General features: G+C 42.5%; 1 protein-coding gene across 1 annotated transcript; it reads left to right on the plus strand.

Annotated features, from left to right (window-relative positions):
* Nucleotides 1–12,602: 12,602 nt before the first annotated feature.
* Nucleotides 12,603–13,925, plus strand: LOC130370049 (dexamethasone-induced Ras-related protein 1-like). Its single transcript, XM_056575689.1, has 2 exons — nt 12,603–12,960; nt 13,095–13,925. Exons 1-2 carry the CDS (start codon nt 12,690–12,692, stop codon nt 13,616–13,618), a joined length of 795 nt encoding a protein of 264 aa, XP_056431664.1. The 5' UTR covers nt 12,603–12,689; the 3' UTR covers nt 13,619–13,925.
* Nucleotides 13,926–14,300: the final 375 nt, after the last annotated feature.

Here is a 14,300-nt window from a genome sequence, read left to right on the forward strand (position 1 = left end):
TCTCTCTCTCCCTCACTCCATCTCTCCCTCTCTCCCTCTCTCTCTCTCTCTCTCTCTCTCTCTCTTCTCTCTCCCTCTCTCTCTCGCTATCTCTCTCAATCACTCTCTCTCAATCGCTCCCTCTCTCTCATGCTCTCTCACTCTCTCTCACTCTCTAACTCTCTAACTCTCTCTCACACACACACACTCTCTCACACACACACTCTCTCACACACGCTCTGTCACACTATATGTCACTTAATCACTCACTCTCTCACTCTCTCACTCTCCCTCCAACCCTCGCTCCCCGTCCTTGAACCCAGCCTCTATCCAGGCCCCTCTACAGAACCTCAGCGGAGTGCACAGACAGTTCTGGGACATTCTCCCCATCAAGGTCACAGTGATTTGCGTTCATTCGGGGGCCCAGACGCCACAGACAACGGCCTTACGGCCGCACTACCAGTTAGCATAGCACGTCACCTTCCGAAGGTTGAATAATATATATAATTTCTGCGCAGACGACTATTCCAACCGGGGGGGGGGGGGGGGGGGGGGGGGGGGAAGCTGATAGTGGCGTGGAAGTAACAGCTGTCAGCGACGAGTGACGTGAGAGAAGCCACACTGTGGTTTCCACTCTGCTTGTTTTGTCGTGTCGCCGCGTATCTCCCTGATGTTCTGTTCTTCATATTCTGTGATTTTCTAACCGCAGTGCGGCCGTCAGCGTTTCACGTGGTTATGAATGTAGATAATCATGCTTTGACTTTGTCGCTCATAATACACCATCTTTATCTTCCCACCACCTGGTCATTGAATGAAAGATTAGGAAACAGCTTTGCTTGGGAAAGACTTAATGTTATCTACATAAAACCCTCCCAGGTTGCTGTCTTTCACTTTCTCACAGTCTCTCTCTCTATTTTTCTGGAAAATGAAAATGAAAATTTGGATTGTTTGAGCATGGTTTGAACAAGAAAACAATGAGTTGTTTCCCAAACTCCTGAAATTGTTGAAGGATTCATATTCAACAATTATTTATAATAGCATGATCTAAAATGGCTCATGGCATTGTTAAACAATAATTACAACTGTTGTTTTTTTTTTGCTCAATATTTTACCCAAAGTCACTCACAGTATATTTGATCTTTATGTCTGTCTGTATGCCTGTATGTGTGTCTGTATGTATGTCTGTATGTCTGTCTGTATGCCTGTATGTCTGAATATCTGTATGTCTTTATTTATATATGTATGTATGTATCTATGTATGATTGTATGCATGTTTGTATGTATGTTTCTTATGTTCATACCTAAAAATGTATGTTGGTATGAATGTATGCATGTTCGTACGTACATACGTATGTACACATACATACATGCATGTCTGTATGTATGTATGTATGTATGTACGTATATTTGCAGGTAGACTTCAGACATTGGGGTCCGAAGCTCTAATTTAGGCTTCCAAGCCATGAACTCTATGCCCGCTCCCAGCTGCCTGGCCATGGAAGATGCATACTGCATGCAGAGGGGTCAACAGGGTTGCAGCTCTCCATGGAACTCCATCAGTTGGCTGTGATTCAACCCCATCCAGCCTGCAGAATATTAACACAACTCACCGCAACATCATCAACATCATCAAAATCAACTGGCTTTCCTGGTCTGGCAATAATGAGGAAGTACGGCTTTTAATGTGAACAATTGCTACAAGCCTTTCAATGTGCACAAATATTATAGATACATGCCTTTCAACGTTTACAATTAGCTGCTACATGCCTTTCAAGAGGCACTCCAACTATATAATCAGCCTTCCAATGCACAATTACTATAGATACATTCCTTTGAATAGGCACACTGCATTTCAACGTGCATAACTCCAATAGACACATTACTTTTAATATGCACATTTACTTTACAATAAGGGCAAGTTCATTAACCATCGATTGACAGTTCGATGGTTAACGATCAGTTAAATTTGTAATAGTTAATTAACAGTTAACTGATGGTCTTGTAATCATGTACTAATGGTGTTCATTTTTACTAATGGTTTAAAGGCTTACGTTGTGATTTCTTTAAATTTACGTTTTCCAGTCTTAACTTAAGTTTTAACCTAAGATTTAGATTCATTCATTCATTTTTTTAAATGAATGGATGAATGACTGGACGATTCATGTGTCCAACTCCATGCAGTTCATGTTGATCCTGTATTTTCAATTGTGTAACAGTAATAACGAGTGATTATGTTCACCGGTGGGTGTGAGTGATTTTTTCGGTTTCTGCACCTTACTGAAGATATCTCTTTTTTTTTTTTATGTTCTGTTTTCCCCCCCAGTAAAACCCTTTTACTTGTGAAGAGCTACTAATGTTTGCTCCTGCAAATAGGTTCACCGCGTGCCTCAACCCATTACCGATTCTGAGGATTTATTATAGTAATAAAGTATAATCAAGCAGAAACCTCCCTTTCCAGCTCCATCTTCTGTACTTGAATACAACATTTCTTTGCGATAATTATTCCTGCTATTTGTCAAAAGTTCATTCAGTTCACTGGTCAAATTTATAACCACAGAGAACCTTTCGAGTTTCATAGATATACATTCAGGTGTACGCAACAGTGCCTTCCTAGCAGTTGGTACCTAGAAAAACTCGGAGTGGTCAGGTTCCCTGAGGTTACGGAGAAACACCAGGTTCAACTATCCATCTCACCGCTTCATAAACATGCTGCAGCCCTAAGCCTGGCTGAGCCTGGTCAAATGAGGATATGGGCAGAGGAAACATGATATTTATGTATAATTACGATGATCTGCACGAAGGGCCAGGCAGTGCATGGTTAATGAACATTGAAACAACCTCCATATATTTATTTGTGTGTGTGTGTGTGTGTGTGTGTGTGTGTGTGTGTGTGTGTGTGTGTGTGTGTGTGTGTGTGTGTGTGTGTGTGTGTGTGTGTGTGTGTGTGTGTGTGTGTGTGTGTGTGTGTGTTGACTTTCACATTCGTAGAAAGTCCATTCACTTCTCTGCAGTCTATCGAGAAGGCTCTAGTGGTAAGTGTTTTATTAATGCATCCCAATCCTGGCAGGCCCAATCATAGATAATTGTAGGCATGTTACTTCAGTGGTGCTGACCCAGCCAGACCCCAACCCGTGGGCAGCTGCTCTTTAATGGTAATGGCTTGTTCCAGGTCCTGGGGTTTCAATCCAGCAGTCCTTGGAGGCACAAATTGCGAGAAATGTCCTCCCGTTCCTTTGGCCATGTTCTTCCACGACACGCTGTCTCGCTTGAAAAGCAGCTCTAAGGAAAATGTGGAAAATGAAACATTAAGCTAAAAATCACAAAAGTCAGATGGTTTGGTTTTTTCATGCTTCTCGTTCCTCAAATCGCATGAATAAAATACATGTTTTGAAGCCCCTTTTTCATTTCATCCTGTTTCTCCTGTTTGTATTTGAGTGTAGGCCTATAATACATAACTTTGATAATAAATATATTGATATGAATGTATTATTGTAGGTAGATGTATAAATATACTATGGTTGTTAATAGTGCAGTGTATTGTGTCCTTGATTGCAGTGTCAGTGATTCATACATGTGGCCTTGGAGTCTGAGCTCTATGTGGGCCAGAGGAAGGGCATGTAGGCAGGGGGACGTTTAGAGACAGCCTCCCCCTCCTACCACCGCTCCGCTCAGCTTGACTTTTATCTCGTCTTAAACCTTATCTCCGCCCGTCTGCTGTATGCGCCGTATCCCAAAACCATCGGGCCCGCCGTTTTAAAGGGGCAGTATGTTGAATCTAGTGCCGCCTTGGGATGGACTTGGACCTGGAAATGGAATATAACATTCATAAGAATGTTTTAATCAGTTTGTATAATCACATGAACATGATCACTGTGGTGTTAAACTATAAGTGTTCAAAAAACCCATCAAAATCGCCTGCTGTATTTAGAAGATTTAATTATTCATTATTAAGTTTCACTTAAGTTTCACTTTTTGTCCAATAAAAAGTGTACAATTGTGAAAGTGAAAGTCAGTTTGCTGATGAGGGGGATTATGATAGGAGTGTGTGTATTCATGCATATACAGTATGTTTAAGAGTTAGTAGTTCATTCGTTTCTGAGGTTGCTTCCCTGTTCAATATCTTAAAATAGCCTTCTAATCTTTTGAAGAAAGTTGGCATCCAGGACGAAACTGTTGCAACATGAATAGACTCCGTCGTGCTTTTGACAACAACCTATATTCATATCCCCCAGTGCGAGTTAACATTCGCTTGATAGCGCCTGTCGCTATCAAGATGATTGATCCGTACCTATAGCAGCCAGCCATAATTATAAGTCTATGAATGCAGTTTACCACTATGGATCCAGTAGGAGGACTGTGTGTAAGAAACATGAATAGGATGCTACCTCTGCCATGTCCTACGACATGTACAGTCACCATGGTGACTATGACAACAATTTCTGATTTCTTGCAAAACGGAAATAGCTCCTGGCATCTGCAGGCCAGTACAGGACAAGGAAGGAAATCACCTGTTACCAATCAATTACGATCATCATCTTTCCTCTTTGGGACATAAGGTTTCAATGAGCACTCTTCATCGAATCGGTCCCTAGCAGCATGTTGGGCCTCTCCCCATGACAGGTCGATCTGTTCCAGCTCTTGTAAGGTAAGGTAAGGTACGTTTATACAAAAGATAGATGATAATAACAATAATAAAAAACATAAAATAAAAAATACAATCAAAAAGGCAAGTGTAAGCATAAATAATCATAGTGTGAAAATACAAACAGATAAATATATAAAGCAAGAAATCAGAGGGAGGTTAAAGTGCAGATAGGCATACATTTAAAAACGGTAATGATAATGTGGAGCTTCTGCCAATTGTGGGACTTTCTCTGATTTATGGCTTACAGAAATATTGAACCATTAATCATATTTTACTCAGGTTTTTTTAAATGCTTTAGCAACTATTATGTAGAAATAATAGTCTGTCGAATGATACAATCATTAGGTTACTTATAATTAATGATTTAATAATTAGCCTTAGGATGTGCTACCATGTAAAATGTTGTTCTTGAGAAGGGCACATATCCAGTGGTACCTGAGAAGCTAAAACCTTAAGCACAACACCGATCTGGGTGATCTAACCATCGCGGTTGATTCTCCTCCCTTGCTAAAAACATCCATTCCCTACATAATTTCTCCTTTTAAAGGAGGTTTTTTAGAATCCTCATTAAGTCTCAGAACATGTTATTGCATTTTTCTTCTATTTGTGTAGCTCTTGTTTGTCGGGAAAACAGACGCATTTAGCTTTACAGTTGATTAAAGTGATTACCTGCTTGGCGGCGATGGCGTAGGCTGCGGCAATCAGGTTTATCTAGAAGAGGCCCTATCCTCTTCGTCTATATTTATCAACCTAGCAGACATCTATTTGCGCCATACTTGATAAAGGAATACAGATTTATGTATTTATATATAATGTTAAAACAAAATATGCCTTGATGTAAAGTGAAGACGATTTGGTGGCCTGCAAGTCAGCCATCAAGTGACATGATTCTGGTTCTAAGACCAATGGGGTCATTCAGCCATGTACCCCTTCATCACAGCGAACCCCTCCGCTAAACATGACATGATTTATCTTTACAGGTACTCCCCCTGGAACCTCTTCAGGTGAAGCCTGGGTTCATGTACCCCCTAGGCTAGGGTGAGTGTACCCCTCCCTGGACTCGTGTAGCCCCTGGGGTGATTGCACCCCCCTGGGATCATGAACCCCCTGGGGTCACAGGTGTACGTACCCCCTCACTCCTCACACTCACCCCAGGGGGCAGAACAGACAAACCCCATGACCTAGCGTGGCACGTTGCCCCTTATGTAGACAGAGCCGGAACGACTCCGTCCCACAAGGTCAGCGGAGACCTTTGGGAGGATCTGTCGCGTGTCTTCCGGGGACAGCAAATCCCCCAAGGGAATCGCTGCCTTGCTCATTAGGCTAATGCGGGGCTAGCCCCTCTGACAACAACACAAGCCCACCGTTACCACAGGTGCCTTGTCCCAGACCATCCGGTCTCTGGATACCCGATCATCATATTCATTGCCTTTACAAATCCTTTGAGTGCAATGGAGGATGGCGTTATAACTGCTGAAGATGTAATCACAAAATGAAAAATAGGCCGAATGCGAGGCAGTGATGGTATAGGCTTTGGCGCATTGCGTTCACATAATACTTATTGTTTTTTGTTTGATAATTGCTTATTATACAACATATTGGACTTGAAGTCACATCATAACATTATATAGCAACAGAGAATTTCTTCAGTGCATGGATCACGTTGCCAGCGAAGACGCAAGCAAATATGGTAAATCGTTTTTCATCTTTTTAGGGGAGTGGCTGTTAAAAGGAGATGGTGAAAAACACAAGACAAAAAAAGAAATAGAAAACAAGCAATAGAATTACCTCAAAAGGAAACAACACCATCATTTATATTGAAGGTTATTCATTTTGACCCAAGACTCGTCACATCCTCTTATGACACATTGTTTGTGTCTTTGATGTGATTATGTATGTTTGTACGTGTGTGTGTGTTTGTTATTGTGTGTGTGTGTGTGTGTGTGTGTGTGTGTGTGTGTGTGTGTGTGTGTGTGTGTGTGTATTGTGTCTCTGTGCGTGTGTCTGTGTCTGTGTCTGTGTGTGTGTGTGTGTGTGTGTGTGTGTGTGTGTGTGTGTGTGTGTGTGTGTGTGTGTGTGTGTGTGTGTGTGTGTGTGTGTGTGTGTGTGTGTGTGTGTGTGTGTGGGGGATATTTTTCCCCCACACATCCCATCAATAAATCAAATCCTGTGCTTCAGATGGTATCATAGGAACAAAACAAATTATGGACAGAGGAACACATACCTGCTCCTTGAGTGTACTCATTTAAACTCGCTGCACGTCTCATCCATTCATGAACTCAGTATCATCATCAACAACTAGGCCTACAGCAACCAGCCAATTTCAAGATGAGTTATTACGAAGGACGGGAATAAACAAAAACATTTATTTTAAAAAACGAATCATGCAGAAGCCATTTTCGGAGTCCCTCTAAAATGTCTTCCTGTTTACATGTAAAAATCTGTTAAATCCCACGAAAATAGACGCGAACAAATGGCAATGTTTTTTTTTTTTTTAATCGAACTATTAAGACGGCAGAAACGGACATGCACAAGCTGGACCGCACACTATGAGCGCACACTATTAGCGAGCCTCTGCGGCCAGTGTATCGCGTGTTATCGTGACGGGCCAGTGCAGTAACGCATCGCGCGTGTCCTTGCAACCTCTCGACTGATTACTCGGTTTAGACGGAACGCGCCGTTCACCGTGATCGATAGCAGTGGGAGCTATTAGCCGCCAAATGAGAATCACACAAACAGCGGAGAGTAGACAGAAGAGATGTCAACAAAAACATTGAACATGAAGAGAGGCGGAGAGTGCAGGAGCCTGCTTGTCTGTGTGTGTGTGTGTGTGTGTGTGTGAGTGTGAGTGTGAGTGTGAGTGTGTGCGTGTGCGTGTGCGTGTTTGTGATCATTTACTGGGAGTGTTATAAAACCCAGTTTGGAGGCCAGTGATGATGACCCCAGCCAGAAACCATTGATGATATTTATTTGAGCCTTTGAAATCGTGATCGACGAATTAACAAAAACAAAAAGTGGTTCCAGGTTTCATTATTATTTATCATATTCATATTAATATTGAATGCAAAAGTTATTCCGTCCACCATTTCCAACGGTGAAGAAAGATCCTTCTGAATCTTTTGTGCAAATATTTGTCCACATCTACCCTACTTGAGAAGTTATTTTATGTAATATATAATCTTTTATTGAATTGCGCATATTTATCATCAGTCTTTCACCATTTTTTTATCATCAGTCTTTTTTCTTATGTTTAGAGATCTCTGTTTTCCTTTCTCTCCTCTCTCTCTGTATTCATCTGTTTATCTCTCTCAATTACCCTTTTCTTCCCTTCTGTCTCTTTCTCTATGACCTAATTACGTTTCCAAGGTTACTCAAACAGGACTCTTAGCGGTAGCATCTTGTCGGCTGGACACTGAGCATTTATAAGATCATTTCAAGCTTCTTTAGACCACCAGCTGCTAAACTTCATGAGAAAGATGTTTTTTCAAAGAAAGTAACATCGATAGATTTAAAATGCATCAGAGTTTTTTGATGTGTAACATTGTATTTCAAGTTAGGAGAAGTTTCCCCCAACCATTTGCCCTCATTGGCAACTATTTCTATACTGCTTTGGATGCATTAATAAAACGGGTGCCACAAATATCAAAACTCAAAATATGATTCCACCTGTGATCTTGGAACACGTCAATAAATATTTTTATTGTTTTATGCATTCCTTTTGCATGGATGAGTCTGGCCAACTCTGATTTACTTTGAAATCCACATAATAAAATCCACACCGTTAGTGATTTTGTAATGTTAGGTGATACAGGCCAGTCTAATAATCCAATCCTATTATTTTGTTTTATTCATTCATTTCACATTAATTTTCATCTTATGAAGATTTGTGTCTTTTAAATATGACACATATTGGACTGAGGCACCCTCTTTCTTTCCAAAGACCCATTGCATTACTTATAATGTTTATATTGCCTGCATCAGGAGCATTGCAAAACTCTCTCTCTCACACACACACACACACACACACACACACACACACACACACACACACACACACACACACACACACACACACACACACACACACACACACACACACACACAAACGCTTTGAGTATTACACTACACATCAAAAAAAATGGATAAAGCAACACATACACACAGTCATAGGCTACGTATGATAAAAGATGTTGACAGCTTTGATCAGGTAAATCACAACAAACAGTCGATGGGCCAAGCCAACGTGGATGGAAGCTGAGACTCATTGGCTGAGAAACCCGACACTGTTGTATCCGAAACAAGAGGTGTGTGTGTGTTCCATTCAGCGGTTTATCGCTAAAATGTGTATCTCTAAACCAACGCTGGCACGCAATGGGCCCAGGCCCCGCTACATGACAACCCGAAACCAAAACATGAACCTCATTCTCTCACGCAAGGTCTCACAGCCTGGTATGGCCTATCACCTATATTTTTCCATGAGCAAGAAGGTTTCGTGAAATCAATCGTAAATAACGAAAACTAAATTAAATCCTTGTCCAAAATTCAACAACTTAAGGATAGATTAACAGTTTTTCCAAGATTCCAACCTTATTGGAAACATATATCGTTGTGTCATTCCATTAATAGGGTTAGCATATTTCAGCTGTCCATGGCCACACCTCCTACAGACAGACAGACAAACAGACAGACAGACAAACAGACTCATGATCAGAATGGACTCTGTCCTGGAGGCATCACCTCTGTGTTAATTGCGTCTGTCCGCGGCCCCCCTCTCCGGCCCACCTGCGATGATGGGCTGTCTGTGAGATGCTACAATTCCGTCTGCGAGTCCGAGAGTTGTTCGGCATGTGTCACCGCAGTGTAAACAGCCTCCACCCCCCCCCCCCCCCCACCCCCCACCCCACAACGTACCAATGAACTGCGTCACCACCCAATCCGACAAACAGCGAAGCACCTATAACAATAAACAACAAACCTCACAAAATATGGCTTCTTTATGGGTCTTGGCCCTCAAGTGGCTCATAAATAATTGTGATTGTTTCAATGTAATATGGCTCGACTGCAGTCACATAAAAAGAGAAAGCAAAAAGGAAAGCGTCATTGTGTTTGATTTGACCTGGTTTTGTTACAACAGGGTGTGTTGTATTCGACGCCTGCTTTGCATGTCTTCATCTCACTCATTCGTCGAGATCAACCTTGAGGTGGAGACGGATCAAGGCGGTTCTCGTGTGTTTGATGGGCCTTGGTCCGCATGAACTTGCCATGTTTACCCAGCGTGAAGGCCTAACAGATAGTACAGAAACCCCAATCTCTTAAATAAATGCGTTGGGAGCAGAGTATGTCAATACTTGTTTTCTTGAGAGAGAAAGTATGTGTTTGTGTGATTTTAGTGTGGGTGTGTCTGTTTGAGTTTGTATGTGCGTGTGTGTGTGTATTGGTGTGTGTGTGTGTGTGTGTTTGTGTGTGTGTATGAGAGTGTGTATATCTTTTGTGTGTGGGTGTGTTTCTTTGTGTGTGTGTGTGTGTGTGAGTGGGTGGGTGGGTAGGTGTGTATTTGTATGCGAGGAAAGTATACCAGGGTTGTTTAGATCCAAATAGATTTAACAAAGTGAATTGTGAATGTATGACCATGAAGAAAATGACAATCCTGTTGATAAAAATATTATATTTAGTATAGTATAGTATTTTCTGTGTGCATGGCTTGAACTCGACCTCTCTTTATTTACTTTTACCCTTTATCCTGATACCCAATACGATGGCCTCCATGCCATTATCAACTAGGCACTCAAAGGACAGCTCTGCAACAGAGGTCCCTGTTTACTGTTGTACCTGACGAGGTCAGTGATAGCCCGTCGTGTCTGAGTGGATCATGCGGGCGAGAGTGACACTCCAGGATTGGCGCTCATTAAGAGAACGCCGTGCTCACCATCACCACTCACCCCCCTGCTCGGTGTTTCTCTGCAAAGTCTCTTATCGTCCTGCACGGACTCCTGTGCATGTGTTTGTTTGTTTGTGTGTGTGTGTGTGTGTGTGTGTGTGTGTGTGTGTGTGTGTGTGTGTGTGTGTGTGTGTGTGTGTGTGTGTGTGTGTGTGTGTGTGTGTGTGTGTGTGTGTGTGTGTGTGTGTGTGTGTACGACCTGTAAGCGTACCTGGGAACAGACTGATCTAATTACGGAGCAGTAGACAATCGCAAAGCAACGGGCTGTCCATCGTACACAAACCCAGCGCTGGAGGACAGTCGACCAGGGGGGGCTTACGTAGGAATATCACATTTCACACCCAGGCCCCAAGTGTCCTGGCTCAAAGGTCACCAGGCGGCAAGATGGGAGTTGCCCCTTCAGATCGAGTTAGATATCAATACCAATAAGAAACAGCGATAGGAAAAAACAAAACAAAGCCAAGCATTTATAATATGCTGTTAAAATCATATCAAAAGTGTTGCTTTTAAGCTTATTATATGTTTCTGTGAGTGAGGATATGGATTCCAAAGCCAGCGTTCACCGTGCTGCGCCTCACACCACATTATTGTACGTCCTGAGAACATACCTATTGTTAGGATCCAGCTCTCTGGTTCTTGAGACCCATGCCCTACTGCTCCCGATTCACTGACGACCTAGCTCCAACCAGGCAGGAACCGGGGACAGTGGAAGACAACACACAAACACACACACACACACACACACACACACACACACACACACACACACACACACACACACACACACACACACACACACACACACACACACACACACACACACACACACACACACACACACACACACACAAACACACACCCTGGCAGATGCCCCTGGCCGTCACACTATGTATTCATGTTCAGGAACAAAAGTTCTCAAAGAACACGCAAAAACACGCAAAAAACACAAAATCATTTTGTGAAGGAAGTCCAATTTTGCCGTACGCTTGCAGCTCATGAAAACATTTTGCTGATCCTCCGAGGAGCGCTACAAGGTTAGAACCAGAGGAGGACGGGCGAGTGAGCGCCCCTCACTCAAGTTTGTTCAAGTGGAAGAATTGTTTACACCCACATCTATCTTTGGAGCATCTGCGGGGAAGATGGAGACGCAAGCGCCACGTCTTTTTGAGGCGACCATCATTATAATTATCATCGTTCCACCGTTCGGCTAACTGACACGCTGTCCACCTCTTATTGGGAACTTCTGACATATAGGGGCTTTGGAAACGACTGGGAAAAACGTCTGTAACATAACATTTTTACACAACATTTTTTATTTACCCACACTGAATTTAATGTAATGTAACCACTAAACCAGACTAGACAAGTGGGACAAACCCATTATAGAATAAAACTGAATATAATGGAATGGAATGGGATACGATACTACGATGGGATTGAATAATAGAGTAGAATGAGGAAACTCATTATTTTCAAACATAATCTTATTTAACCTTTGTTTACTTATTTCATGCTCAAACATGCCCATTTGGTAGGCTCCCTACTGCTCCCTATTGCTCTTCTATATCCTTGGAAGGTCGCTTGCTACTGTGTCCCTCAACAAAGCCTCTTCCCATGGATTCGGGGGACTCGCCGGGTTAAAAGGACTTTGATTGTGTGTCATTGGTTGTAATTGCTTCTGATTTTCAACGTATGATAAAGAGCACTTGAATCTATTCAGCCTTGCCCTACACTATGAAATGTAGTCTACTCCCTATTAAGTGTGTTGCATAACTTAACGCATAAACGCATGTGTGATAATAGCCTCATTATCGAAGACAACAATGATTTGTTGTTCATAAATGTAAGTCAAATGAGGAATGCCAATCCAGATAACTGTCCAATGTCTGATCTGACACTAATTTCAGGAGCAGACCTCGTCCTCCACTCTCTGGCCGTCCCCGGAGCGGTGCGTAATGCATGACGCGCAGGGAAGGCGCGGCCAAAGAATGACCCCTATAAAAATCCAGATCGGTGTTTCCAGAGTGCAACCAGCACCACAGCACTCGTAGGCAGCGACATCAACAGCACCTCACAAGGATCCGCGTGAAGCACCACAACTTTCATTCATTCATCCATCGGTGCGACATGATAAAGAAAATGTCCCCATCAGATAATGAGTTTGATATCCCGGCCAAGAACTGCCAGAGGATGGTCATTCTGGGCTCAACCAAAGTCGGGAAAACAGCCATCATCTCCAGGTTTCTAAACGAGAAATGCGACGACCAGTACACGCCAACTATCGAAGACTTTCACAGAAAGTTCTACAACATCAGGGGAGAATTATACAAACTGGACATTTTGGACACGTCTGGAAACCATCCCTTCCCTGCTATGAGGAGGCTGTCTATTCTCACTGGTGAGTTGGGCTTTAAAATTCTGCAGCACATGGACACTTTGTTAAAAAAAAAGCAAGCATTATGATCTTTGCATTGGCTTGATGAATTGGGTAGCGGTGAACTAACCTACAATGTCTCATCGTTTCTCTCGCAGGTGATGTGTTCATCCTGGTGTTCAGTCTTGACAACCGAGAGTCCTTTCTGGAGGTGCAGCGGCTCAAGCGTCAGATCCATGAGACCAAGTCGTGTCTGAAAAACAAAACCAAGGACAACGCGGACGCCCCGGTGGTCATCTGCGGCAACAAGTGCGACCGGGACTTCTACCGGGAGGTCCAGGAAGAAGAGATCGAGCATCTGGTGGCGGGGGACGAGCAATGCGCGTACTTTGAAATCTCGGCGAAAAGAAACACTAATGTAGACCAGATGTTCAACGCTTTGTTCACCCTGGCAAAGTTACCCAACGAGATGAGTCCCGATCGTCACCGCAAAGTTTCACAGCAGTACTGCGAGGTGCTGCATAGAAAGTCGTCCAGGAGCAAGAAGGCGAAGGACGGCGACGCCTACGGGATCGTGGCGCCGTTTGCGCGCAGACCGAGCGTGCACAGTGACTTGATGTACATCAAGGAGAAGGCTGTGGGATCCAGCCAAACCAAAGACAAAGGATGCATCATATGCTAGGGAATTATTTTGATGTTCAACGGACAGATCGAAATGAGACCTGAAGAAATAAACTGTGAAACCAAGAAAGATTGGACTCCAGAATATGGGAGAATCACTGCGTTAGTTTGAAGGGCTGCGTATCAGCCCGTGGAGAGCTCAGCCAGACGTTTGGCGAAGGGGAAAAACCGTTTACGTTTTGCTACTTTTTATAATGAACTTGAATGTTTGTTGCATTATGAACAAATGAGTTTGTATTGTACGCCTATATTTATTATGTCAACATTTGCTATTTGTTATAAAGATGAAAATAAAAAGTTTTCTTAAAATGTATATCCTGTATGACTTTTTATCATCCTTCCTCATTAGCATCAATTTTCAAAGGATTAAACGACTACCAATACTTCTGAGTACTTCTATTACACCTACTGCTATAACTACTGCTGCTACTTCTACAAAATTATAATCCTAATAATAATTTACCGATGTGCATGAAAAACAAATCACACACAACATGGGATGGGAATACAATTTATCCAATAACGAGTTCTGCAATTATTTCACCCATATTGATCGAATGTGTGCAACTGCACACTAACATTCAAATGCATAAAATCTAAAGAAACACATTTTGATAGCCATAATTGGTAAACTGATTTTTAGATATAAACAGTATTTTACCTAGATAAAGTCTGTTATGTCT

Source organism: Gadus chalcogrammus, chromosome 2 (assembly GCF_026213295.1).
Source record: "Gadus chalcogrammus isolate NIFS_2021 chromosome 2, NIFS_Gcha_1.0, whole genome shotgun sequence".
In the NCBI taxonomy this organism is placed as follows: Eukaryota; Metazoa; Chordata; class Actinopteri; order Gadiformes; family Gadidae; genus Gadus; species Gadus chalcogrammus.

Bases quoted from the DNA above. Each gene is read 5' to 3' on its own strand.
- LOC130370049 (XM_056575689.1), top strand. From the start codon at position 12,690: ATGATAAAGAAAATGTCCCCATCAGATAATGAGTTTGATATCCCGGCC. The intron at 12,961-13,094 runs GTGAGTTGGGCT...TTTCTCTCGCAG, and splicing joins GAGGCTGTCTATTCTCACTG to GTGATGTGTTCATCCTGGTG.